Source organism: Triticum urartu, chromosome 5A (assembly GCF_056163025.1).
Source record: "Triticum urartu cultivar PI428250 chromosome 5A, HENAU_Tu73, whole genome shotgun sequence".
Lineage (NCBI taxonomy): Eukaryota > Viridiplantae > Streptophyta > Magnoliopsida > Poales > Poaceae > Triticum > Triticum urartu.
Window position 1 is genome coordinate 564,838,900 of NC_141877.1, and position 22,975 is coordinate 564,861,874.

At 45.1% G+C, this 22,975-nt stretch overlaps 1 protein-coding gene across 1 annotated transcript; it reads left to right on the plus strand.

Moving 5' to 3' along the window:
• Positions 1–11,767: 11,767 nt before the first annotated feature.
• On the plus strand, positions 11,768–12,519 carry LOC125505968 (uncharacterized). The gene has a single exon (XM_048670862.2). The coding sequence runs from the start codon at positions 11,878–11,880 to the stop codon at positions 12,286–12,288; it is 411 nt and encodes a 136-aa protein (XP_048526819.2). The 5' UTR covers positions 11,768–11,877; the 3' UTR covers positions 12,289–12,519.
• The last annotated feature ends 10,456 nt before the right edge of the window (positions 12,520–22,975 follow it).

A 22,975-nucleotide genomic window follows, 5' to 3' on the forward strand; every position in this document is an offset into this window, starting at 1 on the left:
ACTGAGGGAGTCCTGGATTAGGGGGTGCCCGGATAGCCGGACTATACCTTCGGCCGGACTCCTGGACTATGAAGATACAAGATTGAAGACTTCATCCCGTGTCCGGAAGGGACTTTCCTTGGCGTGGAAGGCAAGCTTGGCGATACAGATATGTAGGTCTCCTATCATTGTAACCGACTCTGTGTAACCCTAGCCCTCTCCGGTGTCTATATAAACCGGAGGGTTTTAGTCCATAGGACGAACAACAATCATACCATAGGCTAGCTTCTAGGGTTTAGCCTCTCTGATCTTGTGGTAGATCTACTCTTGTACTACCCATATCAGCAATATTAATCAAGCAGGACGTAGGGTTCTACCTCCATCAAGAGGGCCCGAACCTAGGTAAAACATCGTGTCCCCTGCCTCCTGTTACCATCCGGCCTAGACGCACAGTTCGGGACCCCCTACCCGAGATCCGCCGGTTTTGACACCGACAGGGGGGACCAGGTGGGGTTTGTGGGTCGCGGCCAGACCGCGTGAGTACTGGAACGGACCAGGGGCGCGCGGGTTGGCGACCAGGCATGGGCACAGGTGGAGAACCAGACGTGCCCGCGGGATCCTTCCTCTTTTGGCCGTCCTGGTCGCATGTGGGAGTGCTCCTTCCTTTTTTGCGACAGCGCTCGCTCCCGCGAATGGGCGCCCATGCGCCAGCTAGTCACGTCCTAATTTAAAACATTGGGAGCCAGCCAAGGCCTCAAAGAAGGCAGCTACCGAACATGCATGGCATAAAAACATGTTTATATTTTCTGGATTTTTTCTTGTTTTACTTCATACGATTAGTTTGATTAAAGTTGTCTATTTTTATTTCTTGAAACCCCTTTTAATTTTTTGCTTTTCCTATCCTTCAGATACATGAAAGTTATTTTTAGATAAACAAACAATTACTTCAACACTCATGAATATTTTAAATAAATAAACCATTGATATCAAATAAATTGATGTTTTTAAAATACACAACATTTTTTGGGGTAGTCATGGATTATTTTTGGGAAAAAAATGAACAATGTAAACACATATTACATGAAAGGTAGGTTTATATGGCACCAAATAGTTTTGTCACTTTACTGAAATTATTTCTAAAAGTAGGCTAAACATGTTTTACATGTTGGACTTCTTTGAGCACACACACATATTTTTTTGTAGCTGGTGAAACATATTTGAGAATAAACTCATTATATGAAGTGTTGTTGAGATACTGTATCGTAGACTCCCTTTGTAACCAAACATAATTTACGAAGATTCATTTTAATTTATAAAAAAATATAAACATAGATAGATATATTTTTGGGTAGGCATGCACATGTATATTACTCCCTCTGTTCCCTAATATAAGATATTTTAGCTTTTGCTTGATTCATATGTATCTAGACATATTTTGGTATGTAGGTTCACTCATTTTAGTATGTACTAGTAAATATATCCATGCGTTGCTACGAGCTATTGTCTGAACCATGCATCATATAGTTCAAAGAAGTTGCATTCATGTCCTCTCTCGCAGAGCCTCTTTCAGCCGGGTACTGCCCTCGAGTGGAGGGCCGTGGTTGTAGAGGAATTTGGCCGGATGCTTATTTTCTTCTCAACTTTGAAACATGTTCTTCGACACTTCAGTTATTGCTACTCGTGATCATTGTAACGTTTATAGTACATAACTTCTTGCGTACTCTCAAAAAGCATGATTATTTTTGTGTATCAAATTTCAAATGGATCTTATCTTTCAAGCATGCATATTTTAAATTGACTACTACTTCCTTCATTCCTAAATATAAGGGCTTCTTTGATTTAAAGGATTCTCAAAGAAATTTTGGAGGATTTTAATCCTTAGGAATTTTTCCTATCTTGGTTGTTTGATTCGTAGGATTGTAGACCATACGAATTTTTCCATATGATTCATTTGCACTAGATTTCATAGAAAACTTTCCATCCACTCAAACCTCTTTGAAAGAATCCTACGTTTTTCTATGCACAATCAAACACTTGTACAATCTTATAGGATTCAAGACGACATTCCACTCTAATCCTATGTTTTTCCTATTCCCGCGTTTTGGAAATCCTATGGATCAAAGAGGCCCTAAGTCTTTCTAGAGATTTTAATATGAACTACATACTTATATTTAGGAACGGAGGGAGTATAATATATTAGAAATTAATAAGCCCCTATGACAAATAAAAATTAGCATATTTTCAACAGTTATAATGTTATAGAAAAGATAACCTTGATTTATCTATGTAAGCTTGCCCGTGTAATTAGACATGTAAATCAGCCGAGGTGAGCATCTGTTTATTTCTACATTGAAAGCACCCCCAAAAAGATGATTTCGGCCAATACCGTACCAGAACAAAGTGGATCCGACTCGAAAGAGAAAAGCTTCGCTTTATCGCTATGATTTACTTGGACCCAATGAAAATCATTGTAAAATTGTACACTCATGTAAAGTTTTACTTCTCCTGTTTGGATAGAGTGCTTCATCTCTTGAAATCTGGTGTGGTGTCATCTAAACTCTTATGTAGTAAAATCCTGGTAAAATTCATGTATGCAATTAGCCAAAAAAAGAGACATTCGTCAAACATGCATGCTTACCTGCGTCCAGTGCCTCCGATCCAACTTCTTGGTGGAACGCCGATGGAGTGTTGTGCCTGGACTCATCACATGGACATGCTTACGGACTCTTCAGATGACTCTACTCTGTTGGACGCTCTCGGATTTGCATGATGACTCGTCTGGCCTCACAACAACGCCCGAGTCATCCTCTTCTTCACCTCATGGGGACCTCCCGGGGACAGAAGTGTGCAGACCTTCCCTGTGGGTAGCGAGCATGAAGGAGAACTTGAGAAGGGACCCAAAAGTGATGCCCTTGCAATCCTAAAAAAATTCTGTGGAGACCGTATGCAAAGCCTCTTCCGTGCGTACTCTCATTGATCTGGTGACACCTGTCCCTGCTTTGCATCGGACGGAATCCCGTTCTCACATGCTTCTGGCTTCCTCGATCGGCTCGATGGCGTGCCCCATCCGCTCTAGCTCGCTGTAACCAAGGCAAGCGCGGACATGGCCGATCACTGGAATTGCGGGACGACAGGAGCGCCATGGCCTAGCGCCTCACGCCTGACCACTGGCGGCTGCGGACCGGATTTTATGGAGGCTCCTGCCGGTGAGTCTCAAGATCGTTCTTGTTGGGCTCCTTGTCCATGGCGTGGATGATAATCAATTAAGGTTCTAGACCTTAACGGTGATAGGGCATCTTTACATGGATGAGAATCAATTAATTGAGGTTCTAGACCATGGCGTCAATGTACAACGTGCCATCGTCGGCGGGGGCGGGTTTCGTCTTGCTTGTTGACGCCTCAACCCCCTTGGCTCTCAATCGCTCCATCTCCATCTCGACGGTTGTGCCAAGGCGAGACCATGACGTCCTCCTGTTCTGCCGCCACCACCAGTCTGCTTGCCGATGCGGCGCTACCCGTTGTTCTCGGAATTCCGGCAATCGGTCATGGCCGCGCCGCCTCGGTTGCAGTCGAGCTAATCCAGACGCACGATCGCGAGCCGGCGGAATGCTCAATCGAGCTGATCGAGGATGGGCGTACGAGAGCCAGGTTTCGTCCGACTTATCGCAGGTACAGGTTGTTGCCAGAAGAACGTGGGTACTCACGGGAGGGGCTTTTCATACGGCCTCCACGCACCACAAACCCTGCTCTCCTGAGATTTTTCCCGTCGACGTCGCCTCCTTCAGCACACGACGGATGTCGCTCCCATGATTGGTGCCACCGTCGCTGGCTATAGGTTCCTTCCTCTCCCTCGCTTACCCTCGCTGCGAGGTTGCTTCGATGAGGTTGCCGCGTTCCTTGTTCTTGTCTTCGTCGTTGCCTCAGTCAGATGATGGGCAATATCGCTCCGTGTTGCTTGTTCCTGTCGTCGTCATCTCGATCAGATTGTCGGCAACGTCATGGTTAATTAGCTCTAGGGTTTCTTGTCCCAAGCTTGGAGACCGACTATTTTTATTACCAAGGAGTTGAAAGTCGTGGCAGCTGGTCGAGGAGTCACTAACGGACACAATTGTGGAACATGAAGGAAGGGCCGGCAGATTTCACAGATTGTATTTTGCACGATAGAGGAGGAAGGGCGAGGGCTGTTTTTCTGGCTGCATTTTTTTTTGCACGAGAGAAGTGGAAGGCCGACACTGTTTTTCCAGGTTTATTGCATATCTTGCTCTATCGTGTGCCGCTTAATCTCAACCGTCGATCTATATGATCAACATAAAACTAACGGATATAAAGAGATGACTTATGAAGAACTATGAAAGCCTCCATCCTTTATTATTATTAGGTAAAGATAAAGATGTATTCAATCTTTTAAAATAGCTAAAAGGTCTTATATTAGGGAACGGAGGGAGTATAATTTTAGAATAAATCAAACCCATTTATTTTATTCTATACATGCTAAACAGGACATGTATTGTAAGCCAGGTCCATCACCACCCCATGTGTATGGTGTGTTTTACTGCAGTATTTTTCACCCAAGGATTGGAAAAAATTTAAGATGCAAATGGTAATTGGTGGAATGCTGATATGCAAAATGTGAAGATATAGATCATGTCTTCAATGATTAGAAAAAGACTTTGACTAACTGGAACATTTATCAATTGATATTTTTCATTTTAATTTACCCAAAATACTTTGTTTAATTAAGAAATGTGTAAACTACTGCGGTTTGATAAAGCATTGAGTGTTAAGTTTTCTTTCAGATAATGAGAGTGAAGTTTTTGACCTCTTTTCTTGCTCAAAAGTAGGCTTGTTTTTCGCATGGTTACATCGGACTTTGAGATGGGAATATGTACAAAGAAATTAGAGAATACCACGTGTGTTGCTGCGAGAATTGGTGGATAAAAATTTGGGTTGATAACATGAGAACCAAAATTAAATATACATATGAATACTATAGTTGATTATGTATAGTTGTAAGATATTTATTGAATATAAATAGAATAATTGAATGGAAAACATTTTCCCACGCATGGTTGAATGTTGTGGTTGTTTTTTCCCCATGCATAATTGCATGTTGAGGTGGGCCTTATCCCATTTGTAATTCTATGATGAGGTGGCATGCTTGCATATTGAGATAAATAAGTTAGTATGAATGACTCTTTTAGGTATACGGATTCCCCGCGCATTGTTACGAGAATTGGCTGATGAAAATGTGGGTTAATAACATGAGAACCAAAATTAAAAATTCATATGACTTATTATATTTGATATTACATTGTTGTAAATGTATTTATTGAATATAAGTAAAATAATTGAATGGAAAATATTTTCCCGTGCATGGTTGAATGTTGTGGTGTGTCTTTTTCCATGCATGATTGCATGTTGAGGTGGGCTTTATCCCATTCATATTTGTACAGTGAGGTGGCATACTTGCATTTCGAGATAAATAAATTAGTGGGGATGACTCTCTTATGTATATAGGATATAGGATATGATTCATGGATTTACTATCGGTATGATAACATGAAGCCAAGATTTGTGCAAAATTATGACCCTTTTGTGTACCTTGAAAAAAAAGACAAATTATGAGTATACCAACCATAAATACTCTTTTTTTGTAAGGTTCACAAATGATATGTGTTTGTGTATACCTTGTTACCCTCATTTGTTTTTTTAGGTTTGTTACTCTCATTATGCTAACATTTTAAACGTGTAACCTTGAACTCGCAAATACCTGGACAATACGATTCTAAAAAAACTTTTTTTCGAGAGTACGCCAATGACGTACCATATTTTTATAGAAGGTAGGGAGTACAATTACAAGAAGCCAAGTCGAGATGCGAACATCTCGATTGACACAACCCCACACCAACACCAACTAGCTAGCCTAGGTCACTCTCTCACAAAAAGATCTAAACCTCTGACGCCCAAGCCAGCAAGCCTCCAATCTCTGACCTCCCAAAGCACCTGTTCCACGAATCCTTGTGCGCCAAGGTGATCAAGGAAAAATATTACCCCCAGGGGCATCTCCTTGATACTGTTTTTCCACAATCGACATCTCTCTCTTGGCAAGGTATTGTGCATGGATTGGATCTGCTAAAATCAGGAGTAATTTGGAGAGTGTCTGATGGGTCTAATATTAATATCTGGAGAGATAACTGGCTCCCTAGAACCTCTTGGCTTAAAGTTACTGCAAGGAAGAATAGGACCAGAATTAAATGGGTATCTGACTTGATCTTGAGTGTTCCTAGGAGATGGGATGAGGATATGGTCAAGCATCTGTTTTACCCGCATGATGCGGAGGAGATCCTTAGTTTGTGCATTCAATCAGTAGGGGATGGTGACTTTGTTGCTTAGCATTTTGAGAAGAATGGGTTGTTCTCGGTTAAAAGTGCATACAAGCTTGCGCTCAATCTTAAGGAAAAAGAAGATGATGAGGGGCAACATAGTAGGGCTATGAGGGGGAGATAAAAATTTGGGATTTGATCTGGAAAGCCAATGTTCCTCAGAAAATTCGTATTTTTGCGTGGCGGGTAGCTACCAATAGCTTGGCTGTCCAGGTTAACAGAGTGGCGCATCACCAAGCTACGGTTAGTACTTTCTCAATTTGTGGAGTGGAGGATGAAAGTATGTTTCATGCGCTTGTCCACTGTCCAAAGGCTTATGCTTTGCGTATGGCCATGAGGGACACTTGGGAATTACCTGCGGAGGAGGTGTTCGGGTATACTGGGTGTGATTGGTTTCTTATCCTTCTGGATCAATTGAGTCCTCTGATGCGTGACAGAATTATCTTCATTTTTTGGAGAGCCTGGCATTTGAGAAATGATTTGATTTTTGGTAAGGGGAAGGAATCTGTCACAGGCTCTGCTAGTTTTGTGGATAATTACTGGTCGCCGTTTGTTGCTTGCCATTCCTATCCATTGGTGGACTCGAAGAATAAAGGAAAAGGTACCGCTCCTGGTCTAAAATATGTTCCTAATACTTTGGGAACTCAGGTGGCTTGGCAACCCCCTCCTTCGGATTATATCAAGATAAATGTCGATGCAAGCTTTGTGGAGAGCATTAGTGTTGCAAGTGTGGGTGTGGTGGCTAGGGACTCCTCTGGAAATGTCATTGTCTCCTCTTGGGATTTCATTGGGTGTTGTAAAAGCGCGGAGGAAGCGGAACTTCGGGCTTGCATTGCTGGTCTCTATATAGGTATTACGCTCCACAATCCTATAATTTTAGAGACTGACTGTGTGCTTGTTGCTGCTCTCTTGCAAAGGAAAGTTTTGACAGGTCAGCGCTATTTGATTTGAAGAAGGAAGCAATGAGTATCTCCTAGATGCTACCTATGGTCAAAATTTCAGAGATTAACCGTTCAGCCAATGTGGTGGCTCATCTTATTGCTAAGTATAGTTTTGATAATAGGTCAGACGGTATTCTTGTTAATAATGTTCCGGCCTGTGTGGTGAATTTTGTAATGAGTGATTGTAATAACTCTGTTGGTTAATTAATATATGAGGTGATTTTCAAAAAAAAAGCACCTGTTCCACAAGTTGTGATGGAGGATACCCCGCGCATTGCTACGAGAATTGGTTGATAAAAATGTGGGTTAATAACATGAGAACAAAATTTAAAAATTCATATGACTTATTATAATTGATTTTATATTGTTGTAAATGTATTTATTGAATATGAGTAAAATAATTGAATGGAAATATTTTCTCGTGCATGGTTGAATGTTGTGGTGTGTCTTTTTCCATGCATGATTGCATGTTGAGGTGTGCCTTACCCCATTCATATTTGTACGGTGAGGTGCATACTTGCATTTTGAGATAAATAAATTAGCGAGGATGACTCTCTTATGTATATAGGATATAGGATATGATTCATGGATTTACTATCGGTATGACAACATGAACCCAAGATTTGTGCAAAATTATGACCCTTTTGTGTACCTTGAAAAACAAGAGCCGAATTATGAGTATACCAACCATAAATACTCTTTTTTTGTAAGGTTCACAAATGATCTTTGTTTTGTGTATACCTTGTTACCCTCATTTGTTTTTTAGGTTTGTTACTCTCATTATGCTAACGTTTTAAACGTGTAACCTTGAACTCGTAAATACCTTGACAATACGATTCTAATTTTTTTCGAGAGTACGGCAATGGCGTAGCATATTCTTATAGAAGGGCAGAAGGCAGAGAGTATAATTACAAGAAGCCAAGTTGAGATGCGAATATCCCGATTGACACAACCCCACACCAACACCAACTAGCTAGCCTAGGTCACTCTCTCACAAAAGGATCTAAACCTCTGACGCCCAAGCCAGCAAGCCTCCAATCTCTGACCTCCCTAAGCACATGCTCCACGAGTTGTAATGGTGATCTCTGATCATGCACTCTGTTAAACAGCATGTCATTCCTATGCTTTCACAGCAACCAAGCTGTCCCGACCACAAAAGAATCGAAGCCACGCAGGATTCTACCCGAGAAGCTCCTTCTCCTTGCGAGCCACAAATATCTGAAAGTGTCCGTCTAAGTGGGAGCCTGGATGTTAATTCGTAGGGCCTCAAAGAAGCGGCGCCAAACCTCTCTCGCATAAGTGCATTGGGTGAGGATGTGGTCAACGTTATCTTCTTCTTGCAAGCAAGTATAGCAGTGTGATGGTTCATCTTGCAGCCCGTGCCTCTCACGCCCATCTAAGGTCCATAGTCTGTATTGAATGCTGAGCCAAGCAAAAAAATTGCACCGCAGTGACGCCCAGCTCCTCCAAATGCACGTGTCCATTGGCGATCTGATTAAACCCAAACAAAGTCATGCATAGACTGATTTCGCCGTGTAGCTCCCGGTTACGTCTGCAGACCAATGAAATTGATCCTATTGATCCATGTTTCAATCCATCGTGGCGATCGCCTGATAGAGACTAGCCACTTGTATGTGAGCCACAAAGGAGATGTCCCCATGCACGTCATGTGACCACACGTTGTCGATGAGGGCTTTCTGAACCATCCCAGTGTTGCGCGCACGCGTGTTGACAAACTCCATGATGGTCGGAGGGATGTCGCCCACAGTGAATCCATGGATCCATCTATCCTTCGAGAGAGGTGCCAACCTCGATCTTCACCATGCTGTTAAAGAGCATGTTTGCCTCTTTATCCTCAATCATCGGGATTCCTTGCCACGGCCCGCTGGGATCTGCCCTTCGAAGCCACTCCCATCTGACGCGGAGAGCCAACACTTGGAGCTGCAAGTTCTTCACCCCTAGACCTCTAAAACATGTAGGGCAGGCAACCACATCCCACACAACCAGACATTGACCATCGTTGGTCTTTTCCTTCCCTGCCTAAAAGAATGGGCGCATCCACTTCTCAATCTCCTCGAAGACCCAAAGCGGTGCGTTGAGAACCATGAGTTGGTGAATTGGCCTCACTGCAATCACCGATTTGGCAAGGATCAATCTACATGACCTCTGAATAAGGCCTCGTTGCCAGGCAAGGATAGTTTTCCTCGCGTGGTCCACCAGGGGCTGCCAATCTGTTCGACCTAACTTGTTGATGACACGAGGAATACCAAGATAGCGACAAGAGAACGCTCCAATCGGGCACAACAAGATATCCAAAACCCTCTGTCTCCTCTCGTCCGAGCCACCAATAGAGATTGCAGCTGATTTTGCATAATTGATCCTCAAGCCAGAAGCCACTCCAAACATATGCAACACCACTCTGACACGGTATAGATCTTGCTCCAATGGCTTGATAAACATGGCGATGTCGTCCGCGTAGATGGACAAACGTTGCATCGATGAGATGCCACAGAACGAGTTGAGGACGCCTTCCTCTTCGGCTCTGCAAATCAATACCATGCATGCGTCCATGGCGATGATGAACAGCGGGGAGGAGACCGGACCCCCTGCCTCAGCCCTTTTGCATGGAAGATTGGCCGGCCAGGCACTCCATTGACTATAACTTTGGTACTAGTCGTTCCTGGGATGGAAGCAATCCATTTTAACAAACGGTTCCCGAATCCCCTCGCCCTCAACACTTCAAACAGAAAAGGCCATGAAAGCGAGTCGAAGGTCCTAGAGATATCTAGCTTTAGGAATAGACATGGCTGTTTCACAGTGTGGATCTTTCGTCCATGGCAATTACCTTCTCGTCCGCCAAGTTGCCCGAAAAGAGATAACTTGACAATACAGTGTGCCCGCACTAAGCTGTGGTGATATTTTAAAGTCGGTGCCGGTTAGTCCAGTCATTTTCAATCAAAAGTAGAAATATCCTTATCTAATCCCCCGTTAGCTTTGTTGATTTCTAAACAGAAAGAGGATATCCAGCTGGTGAGTTCAGTTCTATCATTCAGAAACAGTATCGTGCATCTGTCTAATTAACACGTTAGCTTTGTTAGTTCCACACAGGAAGAAGATATTTATCCACTCATCAAAAAGAAAAGAAAAGAAGAAGATATCCATGAGAGGACGTGAGAGCGTTCCTGATGACTGGACGTAGACGCCTGCTCGACCATACGAACCGTGCGATGCGATAAGAGGCAACAGGGCGGCCATTGGCGCGCCGGAGACACGCATGGGAGCGGCGTCCACGGCCATGCCCGTAACATGCATGGACGCGCTCTCTGTGCCTACTGAGTGAGGAGAGAAATATCTCTTCTTCTTTCTTTTTGCGGGGAGGAGAGAAATATCTCGCAAAAAAGGAGAGAAATATCCCGCTCCACGCTGCTCCCGGTATGTCCCTCCCGCGCATGTCGATCACATGATCGAAAGACTAGCTCGGGCACGACACGACATCGTATGCGTCGACGTATCGATCGATAGAACCAATCCCCCAGACGGCCAGACATGATGCATGCCTGCACTCCGGACAGCGTTCTTGACAGCACCCAAAGCCATGCCGACGTCCGGCCAAAACGGCACCCACAACGATCGACGCGCCGCGTCTTCCCTCTTTGCCTCACGGCATCTACGCAAACTGTTGTTCGGTGAAGATGCCTGGCACGTGCGTGGCTAGACATACCGACAGTCTTTGCAGGGTACTGCACAAGTATGTGGCTGTTTTAGTTTGCAAAGGAAACAGAAGTAGGATGTATCTAGCTGGGGCCTCTCCATGTCGTCATGGAGGAGTACATGCATGTGCTGAGGATTATCATCAGAATTACCTCACAATTAGTTAGAAGAGGATATTAAGGTGTACGTAGGGAACCAGCTGGTGCCGATCTTTGCCTGTGATCTAGGGCAGAGATGAATTCCTCCGCGCACCTAGCTCCGACTTGGAAGTGATCAAGGTCAATCCACACATAATCAACTGTATGTATCATCAAAGTCACAAAATAGCAATTAAAGATAGCCTATTCAAAGACTAAAGCGCACGGAGATTTGATCATAGTCCTCGACAAATTAAATTGGACGACACAAACAGCTGGACGAAATGTTCTTCTTCTGTTCCCTTCCCGTCAGGGCAAATTAAACCAGGCGACGAACAAGTAGTTCTCTAGCATAGGTCGAACCTGATGGGAATAGGAGTAGCTCGAGTGTAAACGGGCTAAAAAAAACAGGCAACACGGTATGGACCTGGTGGATGTGTCACCTGGCAGGCCGGTGAGCGGGGGTACGTACGAGACTCCATGTGACAAAACAAACTGCTCGTCGCTCGCGTCGCGGTCGCCATGACAGCGAGAGCTGAGGTGCCCGGGGCCTCCCTCCCAAACGATATATAAATGGACCTGCCGATGCGCACATACACAACACGAAAAGCACAAGAGAACCTGATTCCTCTTCTTCTTCCGGAGATTAAACGGACCAAGAGGAAGAGCCGGACGTGGTTTTCTAGCTAGCTAGCTAGCTAGCTACTCCAGCTTTCCAAGGTGGACATGGAGGCGGTGGAGCCGTCGGCGGTGGTGAGCTGCGTGTGCTGCCGCCTGGAGGAGGAGTGCACCGGCGAGTACGTCGTCGGCGTGAGGGCCTACTTCGGGGGCCGGTGGCTGTGCGGGCTGTGCTCCGAGTCGGTCAAGTACGAGGCCGGCCGCAGCAAGCGCGCGGCGGCCATGGGAGTGGAGGAGGCCGTGCAGGCGCACATGGCCTTCTGCCGCATGCTCCGGCGCGGCGGCCCCGCGGTGCGCGTCGCCGAGGGCATGTGCCAGATGCTTAGGCGCACCGCGTGCGGGAAGCACCGGGCCGCCATCTCATCGTCCTCGTCGCGGCGGACGACGCCGGTGCCGGTGGCGTCAGCGTCTGGACCGCACCACCGCGCGTCGGTGGCGCCGCTGTCGATCGGTCTATGAATATCTGGTCGGTCCTCTGTCCAAGAGGACCCACGTACGGTCTGGCGGCGGCGATCGACCGGCCGCCTGAGTTGATGCCTGGTTCTTTATTTTCATCAAGTGCATGCTTGGGACGTAGTACGTCATCAAGTGTTGGAGTTCATTTCTAAGTGTAAGTTTTGGTGGATTGATCCGATGAAACTTAATTACGATACGAGGTTTAATTCGTGTATATATATGTACGAAGTTGAATCAAGCTCAATTAATCATCACCCGAGGATCTTGATGAAGAAACCCTAGAGGCCGGCTTCTGCATGCCGAGTTGTTTTCTTGGCAATCAATCATATATATATATATATATATATATATATATATATATATATATATATATATATATATATATATATTTGATAAAGGGTAGATCTTATTAACTCAAATGGAGCATTGAGAGGATACAATATGAGCACACACTCAGCCTCTGCATAACTAGAATGCACACAGCCGACCCAACACATGCAAAAACACACCAACAACTAGCAAAGTCATAAGACCAAAAGCTACATCAAGGTGTGAAAAAAAGAAAAACAAAGTGATCGGATCAGCGATCGACAAACTACAACTGAGACTATATCCGCACCAACCATTGACCGCACCAACCATTGACATCACATGGAGGACGAGGATCTTCAACAGCAACGCCTTCAGGAAGGAAGCGGCACTCAAGCGCCGCCATCGCCGGATCCAACCACAAAGGCCGGAATCAAAGTTTTCACCCTAAAAAAAACAGTCTGAACATATTCGAGCAATGCCTCCAATAAGGTAACGACATAAAAAATATCACCATTGCCAGGTATGACCACTCGGGTCTGACCTAGGCTTTCGCCCCGGAGCTTGAGACCAGGTGCTCGCAGCACAAAGGCCGGAATCGATCTGCTTTGAAATTGTTTCTTCCTCGTCGCGTTTCCCCATTGGTGAGAATAATTTTGCTCCTGTTCTCAGGATGGCTTCTTTGTGAACCTCATCAGTTTTCTACCGTAAAAAGGAAGCCGTGGGCCTGTCGCCTTCGTCGTCTGTACGTTGTTTTCCGTATCCACGCTCTCAACACACGTGCAGAAACATGAGAGGGTGATAGTGTGGCGCTCACCAGTGGAGAATTTCGCTCAGATATAATGGAAGAAAGCTTGTCATTCCGTGGAGAACGTGTGAGTCGCCCGAAGATTTGTGTCCACTGCAAGTTTGTCTGATAGACGTACGTCCCAAATACAAAAGCTGTGGCGTGCATCTTAGCTTGACACTTGTTGGCTACCAAGCTAACTACTTTTCCGAGAGATGCCGATCTACGACATACGTAGCTTCCTTTTTTGTCGTCCCGGAAAAAGTGCACACTGCACAGACGTACGTACGTATACACAAAAGCTAGCTTTTTGATGGATGGCTCTATACCAAACACGACGTCCAAGTTCCAAGATGCTCGAGTTGCTTTATATTAGACGATGATATGTACACGCACACGTAGACGGCGCAGATCGATCGAGCACAATCATGACACACTGCACAATTTGTGGACTAAACAAAAAAGGCCGAATTCCAGATCGATCAATATATTCTTCCTTCAGACCAAAGTAATCAATCATGGATCGATCTCCACTCCACCGAGTCATGCATGCTTTGCTCGATCAACAACACCTCCAGTCAAAAGGACGAGCTCAGGCGCTTGCCTCAGAGACAACGACACTTCAAAAATCTCAATTATGGTAGTATCACCGGACTACACTACACTTTGAAAAATGCCAGAAGCTTCCCAAGATGATCAACCGGACCGGGAAAAAAAATTATGCACGACGATCGAGTCGGACGACGGCCAGTTCCAAACAGCCTGGGAGGGAGAAAATAAAGAAAGTGAACGTAGAGAAATCGTGCCAGAGGAAACAAAAACCTACGGTTCGGCGGATCGAGCTCCGACGGCGACCGGGGTACTGCTCGTACAACGAGCACCAGTCGCTCGCTCGATCGTTTGCTGTTGATATGAAGCGTCACGTTTTTTTTCTGTTCAGGTTCTGCGTCTATCTGAAATCGTCAATCCGATGAGACACGACGTGACTGTGGCAGAAACAAACTAACATTGTGAGGTTCTGGAGCCTCGCTGCATCACCGGCGCCTCGATTTACACCAGTATAAAAGCTCCCCCCCCCCCCCCCCCCCAAGACGACATACAAATCATGATCGAAATGACATATTTTTTACGTGTTCAAAAAAAAGAAATGATAATATTTCACACATTTTGAAAAAAAAGGGGGCTTCAATCTGCTTCTTCCTCAGTCTTTTGCCACCAGGAAACTAAGCTGGAGGATATTTCTACTTTTAAAGCAATCTATTTCCTTCCTTTAGCCTCTAGATCCTTCCATTTTCTTCCTTCTTTAGGAGCTTCTGGTGGGATCCTCACAGCGTGGGACGAGGTAGCCTTGGAGTGCACCAATGTTCAGCTTGATCGCTTTGCCATCACCTGTTGGTTTTCCTTCCGTGCAAATGGTATGTCCTTTGCAGTTACGAACGTGTATGGCCCTTGCGACCACGCTAGAAAATCTGAATTTCTAGATTCTCTCATCCCTCTCTCAAATCTTATTAATTGCCCGTGGACAATTATGGGAGACTTTAATCTTATCTTGAGACCCTCTGACAAATCAACGTCAAATTTCAACGCTAATGAAGCCCAAAAATTCTCATCCGCGATCAACTCTCTCAATCTTCAGGAAATCCCTCTTTTGGGTAGGCTATTTACTTGGTCTAATCAACAAGATAACCCGACTCTCGTTCGGTTGGACAGAGCTTTTGTTAATTTAGATTGGACCTTTTTTTTTTGCGAACTAATTTAGATTGGACCTTGATGTTCCCTGACTCAACTCTTTCGTCCCTCGTGCTCACTACCTCCGACCACGTTCCTATTTTACTAGAAGCCTCCACTAATATTCCCAAGCCCTCGATTTTCCGGCTCAACAATTGTTTGCTGACAAATCAGTCCTTCCTTCAGCAAATCGCTTCAAATTGGGCAAGTGTTGGGCCCAACCACCGCTCCTTGGGATCCTCGGGCCGCCTTTGCCTGAAGCTTAAAGGCACTCGCAATATGGCTAAGAAGTGGGCTGCTAACGCAAAAGCTCCTAGGCGGATGGCTACAAATTGTACGACGACTATTTCTGTTCTGGACAAACTAGAAGAAGTTTGACCGCTCTCTTCTCTCGAGCTTACTCTGCGTATTGCGGTAAAAGTTGCCCTGCACCGCCATAACAAACTCCTTGCAGCCTACTGGCGCCAACGGGCAAAAATTAGGGACTGTACTCTCGGTGACGAAAATTCTGCTTATATGCATGTGTGTGCCTCTGTTCGATTTCAAAAGAATCAAATTCCCCTTCTACATGTAAACGGGACGGACGTGACTTCACATAGTATTGCTGAAAATTTCACCTACACTGCGGATATCGTCCAAACTTGTTTCAAACGTAAAAAATCGGCTATAGTTCTCAAACTAGACTTTCGAAAGGCTTTTGCCTCCGTGTCTTGGACAGCCTTGTCTTCCATTCTGAGAGCTAAGGGTTTTCCTTCGACCTGATGCGATTGGATCAATAATCCCAATGTGACCAACCAGTCCGCTGTGCTTCTTAATGGTAAGCCGGGGCCATGGATCAATTGCAAACAGGGGCTTCGCCAAGAGGATCCGATATCCCCATACCTTTTCATTATTGTTGCCGGCATCCTTCAGCGTCTAATCATACAAGCTTCCTCCAATGGCCGACTCTCTCACCCGATCGACCCGTCCATTGCTTGCCCTGTGCTCCAATATGCGGACGACACCCTCATCATCCTTCAAGCAGAACATGACCAACTACAAACACTCAAATCTATCCTTCTTAAATTCTCGGCGGCCACTGGCTTACACATTAATTTTCACAAAAGCACTTTTGCTCCTATTCATGTCGAACCTAGACTCGCTGTCCAGCTTGCCGATATTTTGGGATGCAAAGTGGCATCCTTCCCTCAATCTTACCTCAGTCTACCTTTGTCCACCCACAAACTCAATCTGAAAGACTTCTTTTTCACCATAGATAAGATCGACCGTCGTCTAGCTGGGTGGCGAGGGGTACTTCTATCTCTTGTCGGTCGTGCCATTCTGGTTCGTGCGGTCCTTAGGGCCTTACCAATCTACGCCATGTCTGCTCTACTGCTCCCGGTGGGCATTGTCCAGGACATCGATAAACGTTGCAGGTCCTTTTTTGGGCGGGTCAGGAAAAAGTGTCTGGTGGGCAGTGTAAAGTGGCTTGGGACTTTGTTTGTGCGCCATTCTCACATGGGGGTCTAGGTTTCTCCTCTCTTCAACACTTCAACTCTTGCCTTCTTCTTTCCCATCTAAACAAAATTCACTCGTACATTGCTTCTAGGGGTAACTCTCATCTTGCTCTGAAATATGGATGGTCTGATACTCGTGACCTTGATTCTCCGCATCCTTTTGAGTCCAACGTTTGGCATGATATCGCCAAGGGGCTAGAATTCTTCCGTTCCATAACTAAGGTGGATATTGGTAATGGTACGACAACCGCTTTCTGGCTAGATCTATGGTTTAACGGCTCCACTTAAAACCTTGCAACAATTTTCCCTGCTCTTTTTTCTCATACTCTCAGACCCGCGGCCACTGTCGCACAGGTGCTAGGCTATCCTACCTTGAACCTTGACCTGGCTCCTCGCCTTACTCATGCCGCCGAACTCGAATTGGGAAACCTTCGCGCTATGCTTGCATCTGTTTCCTTGAATTTGCAGGTGATGGACAAACGAACGGGACGTTTTGATGGCAAGCCTATGACTTGCAAATCGGCCTACAGGGCTGTTTGGATCACCAAGCCAATTGACCCCTTCGCAACGGCCATTTGGAAGAACTATGCACCCAACAAATGCAGAATTTTTCTATGGCTAGCACACAAAAACCGGCTATTCACCGACGAAAGACGATTCAAAAGGGGGTTAACAAACTCCGCCTGCTGCCCCTTCTGCCCGGATACAGAATCAATCACTCACCTCCTTCTGCACTGGCACCACCTACATCTGTTTTGGGAAGAGCTAAATTCAGTTACTGCCACGCTACTGACGGACCTACACCAGCTCTGGGGACAGGGCCTATCCAACAAACCTCGCTCCACGGTGATCATTGCTATTCGATGCAATATTTGGAAAAGAAGAAATGTCAAAGCTCTTCGGAATGAAATTCAACCGATCAACCTCGTAGCCCGCTCAGCTGCCGACGACCTCATGCTTTGGTCTAATAGATGCTCCAATGAGTAAGTTCTGCACCTTCTTCGAGATTGGAGTACCATGTTGTTCCACTTATCTATGAGATTGTAGCTTAATTGATTTGTACTCTCAACCCCCCTTCCCTGTCTCTGCCTTGTAAATGTACTCTTTTATCTATTAATGAAATGGTTCAGGCCGGCATAAGCCCGCCGTAGCGTCGTAAAAAAAAAATTTGAAAACAAAGATTCCATGACACAGATACCTTTTCGACGGGTTAGAACGAACAAAAGAAATGTTTCAATGCCTAGGAGAGAGTCTCCTTCGACGCTCTCTGCTACATTGCTGTGATTGAAGGAGTGGGCATGACATGGACAAATATCTCGACCTATATAAAAGAAAGCTAGAGTCATAGAGGCCTTTGACTTCGTGCTCTATATGTTGATATCTTGGAAAATTTGGAATGACACAAATATTAGGATTTTCAGCCACAACGAAACAATACCGAGGATCATTTTCTCTCTTTGATAAAAGAGGTAGCAGAAAATTGACGACTAGCGGGAGCGAACCATTTGAGCAACATAATGCCGCAGGGAGACTAGGCTTTCCGTTTTTCCAATGCCGCTACTAACCTTTGTACAGTACAGTTTTGTTCGATCAACAGGGTCTCGCCCTCAATTTTGTACGTGTTAAAAACACCCTTATATTATGAGACGAAGGGAGTAGCAGAAAATAAAACCAACAATACAACATCAAATCCAACCTGCCTCAAAGGCAACTATAAGTACCAGAATAGAACAAAGTGCCAGTGTTAAAACATTTAGAAGAAACAACTAGGAGTAGAAAGCAAAAACTGGACTCTCCAACTAGAGCCTGATGACATAAATCTCGTCACTCCTTCCAGGATTCTTAATCAAGTACTCCGTCAAAGTCACCCCTCCATAGTCAGCGTCAGGAGTAGCTTCAGCCCAAGAAAATTGATCAGCCACAATAATGGTGATCTCAGTTTTCTGAGAAGCAGATCCCTAAACAGACACCCCTCCACGTGTCTCCTTGAAGGGTCTTGCCTACAGCCTACTCCTTCAGATTTCTCACTATCAGGTGCCAGACCTGTTTCACATAGATTCAGGAATTTCTACAATTTCATAGCCCCCCTCCCCCTTGCAGGATCACGGAAGAGACTACCTTTCAAATGAAAAAAAACTCTTCTTACATGGCCTGATGGCCAGTGTGTACAGTAAAATTTCTACTTAAGTAAAAAAGACAGACATGATTCATGCATAATACTCCCTCCGTTCCTAAATAGAAGTATTTTTAAAGATTTCACTATGAATTACATACAGAGTAAAATAAGTGAATCTACACTCTAAAACATGTCTATATACATCCGTATGTAGTTTATAATAGAATCTCTAAAAAGACTTATATTTCAAAACGGAGGGAGTAGATTGATAGCACCACATATGCATGCATGCATGCATTTGACCAGTTTTCGGACACACGAACTATCACACAATCGTTCGATGTGTCGGCTGCTATATGGGCATGTCTGACAAAACGAGAAGACCATCAACAGTACTAGATGAGCAACCAATCGAGTGCGACCGTGTCCTGGAGAAAATGCACATACGCTAGCTTTTCGTTGGCTCTACCCAATTACGCGTATAACAGATTAACGGAACATCCAAGATGGCCGGTCTCGATCTAGCCTAAAAGAATCGAGTCGAGACCAGTGCTTCCTTCGGAGTAAAGTTAATAAACACGGACGTCTCTACTCAGGATGTCAAAAAGAAAAAGAAAAACTTTAGAACATGGATCTCTCACCAACAACGGATCATATGCATGGTCACGCACTCCAGTCAAAAGGAGGAGCTCATCAGCTCCTTACCTCAGAGACAACGACACTCGAGAATCACAGATAGAAAAATGCAGAAGCTTTCCAAGATGAACAACGGGTTCATAGAAGATTCTATGGGACGCTGACACTTGTGGACAATTTTCGTGTTTTGACCCTTTTTTGTAAGTTGATCCAGATCTGACCCTAGTTTACAAAAATTTCAAGATTTGACCCTTTTCCTATCGTCGGTGTCCTTGGCGGTAGGGTATAACAGCCTACCGCCCAACTCAAAAAAATAATAACAGCCTACCGCTAAGGTTTCTGGCGGTAGGGTTGCATGCCCTACTGCAAACTTTTCCTAAGTATCAGATACAGTGTGTATTCATACCTACCGTCGAACACCTTGACGGTAGGGTTATATAGGCTACCGCCATCGTGTTTGGCGGTAGGGGTCCGTGCTGCTGATGTGGATAAGTTTTCTACCGCCAAAGATCTTGACGGTAGGCTGTTATACCCTACCGCCAAGGACTCGATCTGACGGTAGGAAAAGGGTCAGATCTTAAATTTTTTACAAACTAGGGTCAAATCTGAAACAACTATCAGAAAAGGGTCAAAACACGAAAATTGTCCGACACTTGTAAACAAGCTGACGAAAGAGAGAAAGGAGGAAAATCCAAGTAAAAGTATGGCGGTGCCGACACGTACTGGCCGGTGTCACTCACACCCTTTTACAAGGAACCGACGTATATACTAGTATATGGTTTAAGAATACCGCTGCCGCTGCGACCTCGGTTACCGCTAGGATCAAAGCCGAGGCCTGACTTCGGGTGCTTGTGGCCTCTCGCCATTTGTGTAATATGATGTCGTGAGAGTAGACTTTCTTCTACCCGCTTGGCGGGTTTTTTTAAAATTTCTCTTTTAATCAATGAAAATGATAAATCTTTTGCCTTAACACTAAGTGGGAGATAGTAATAGTACTCGTGCGCCAAGAGGGCACATCACATGGCGCTCGTTGCTGCATGCTGGCCTGAAGCATCACGTTTGTCTGATGTTCTATCTCGTAGGTAATGTGATTTGTGCGCTAGAAACAACACAAACGTTGTGAGGCCATCTGAAAAGATGGTTGTGGGTCCTGAGGGCCATCTAGAAAGATGGTTGTGAGGCTGTGAGTGACTTCGTGTCGTGGATCCGATCCGGCACCGGTGCCGCCCCATGGGGCTCGTGAGCTAGTAAGAATAGGATACTCGTGTTCTAATCCTAAGGCCTCGTTTGTTTCGCGTGGATTGGAGGAGTTTCGAGCGGGTATTCCTTGTATGGCCCAAAATCCTTGCAAATACCCGTTGGCCCATTTGGTACCCGGGGTTTCGACGGCCCAACCCTCTCGATTCTCCGTCGATCTATCAGTTTCCACGCGTTTCAGAACCCTCGAGGCCCCTCTCGAGGATTTGCTCGCCCCACTCGCGCCGCCGCCCGATCCGAGACGCCGCTGACGACTCCTCCCAAGACGCCGCCGCCGACGACTCCCCAAGACGCCGCGCCGCCTCGACGCCGGCGATCTCCTCCGGCATATTGTACTTCTCCCCAATGGTTAGTAACCACAGCCCTTCCCCTCCCCTCCCCATCCTCTCCATGGCTGCCACCTCCCGCACGCCCTCCGTCCGCCTCGTCCTCACCGGCAAGCACGCCAAGAACGGTGTCTCCTACCCAGCTAGCTTGCCAAGAACGTCGTCCTCTTCTACCCTAACCCTAGAGGTCGAGATTTGTCTCAATCTGCCGGGGTGCGAGTCGCAGGGCTTGGAGCGATTGCCGCTGCGCTGCTGCTGCTGCTGCGACGAGTGCTGGTGAGACTGGTCGTGGACGCCGTGCTGCTGGCCCTGGTCGTGCGGCGGGTGCTTGTGGACCTACCTCATCTCCAGGTTGTGGATCTCCTCCATCATTGGCTTCCACATCCTCACCCTCGCGTTGATGAACCAGTTCGACACCTGCACCGCCATTATTAACCCAACATGTCAACCAAGCTCCAGAAACAAAATGACATGGTAGCGGCAACAGTGACCAGCTTTGCTGCTTACCTGATTCTTTGTTAGGCCCGTCTGCTTGGCCAGCATTTGCTTGTCGCCATCAGTAGGATACCTGCAAAGTTTCAACCCGAATATCAGACCAATGCAGCAGTACTCTTGATTGCAACACGTTCAAAAGGGAGATGTGTATCTGTTTTTCCTGTTTCCAATCTTTACTTTCAACTCTTGCAATTGTTAGTAAACGATTCTTACTCTCAGATGTACCATGATAACAACTACACTAGTACAAAATAGGATGCAGATAGACAAAAGATGGTTTACAGTATTTGTTCTTATGAAGAAAGAAAAAGCTGCTATAGAAAAGTACATGATCGCAATCACCACTTAGTAGTGTGAAGTCATCTGCAATTAGAACTCACTGGCTAGTGCACTGCTTTTACAAGATTGCAATTTCTGCTCATATTTGATTTTAATCTACTTGGAGACTTTAGAGGTGTCTATACCATTGAAGCCCATGTAATCTTGGTGTGTTGTAGCAACAAACTGCTCAGCCCATGTAATCGAAGCCTAGGAATGGAATAAGCGGTGCGGCCCAGAAAAGAACTAGCATTCAGTTTAGGCTACAAATGTTTGCAGCAAACATTCAGTTGCATATAGGACGTGTCTCTTTTGTTCCTAGCATTGTTGTATCTTAATATTTTTTTCATTTACTACATCCTTGTAATCTAGGGAACCATATCTGCAAGCTAGAGTTTAGGCTATATATATTTGCAGAGTTTATAAATCTATGTAGAATAATTAGGATTCAACAAGCGTAAACCTGTTACTTCCCTTGCCGGTGAATTGACCTGATGAAATGAATGTAGTTTATACCTGATTGCTGTTGTTTATTCAAGGGAAAAGTCTCTTTGATTTTGGTCTTGATTCTAATTGCCCATCTTCTGCATGTATTGGAACAAACCATCCTACGATGTTTCTATTCAAATGTGTGTGTCGTCAGATTAGAAATAATGATGAAATTCTGCTACTTATAATACTTATGATGAAATGTGTTTGACTCTTATTTTCACAGCCTGCCGCTTGGATCCTTGTTGGGGTGGACGAGTTACCTCCTTCTTGGGAACCTGTTGCCACGCCAAACTTCGGTAAGCTACAAAAGCTTCTTGGCCTCTTGAGCTTGTTTCATTGCCGAAGTAGTATATCATACTTGATAGCTCTTGGTCATTGCACATCTTGGCACACTGATGATATAATATTCTAGATCATTATGTATGTCTTATGAATATAGTTCTTATTTGTTGCTTGTTTACTCTAGTTTTAGTGCCAAGATGAACTCCGATATTATCGATCGAATTAGGAAGAGGAGAAGTGAGGATGATGAAGATATGATGTCCTTTATTCTGCATGTATTGCATCGAATGCGTAATAGAGGACCAGTCGAGAGAAAACAGCGACATAGCTCTATCCTATATGGCAAGAAGCGTGTTGACGATATCCTTAGAGGGCATGTTAAGAATTGCCTCATAGCTTATAGGATGGAGCCACGTATCTTTCGGGCTTTGGCATCTTATCTTAGAAG

Excerpts from the sequence above, each read along its gene's own strand:
- LOC125505968 (XM_048670862.2), top strand. The coding sequence starts at position 11,878 with ATGGAGGCGGTGGAGCCGTCGGCGGTGGTGAGCTGCGTGTGCTGCCGC.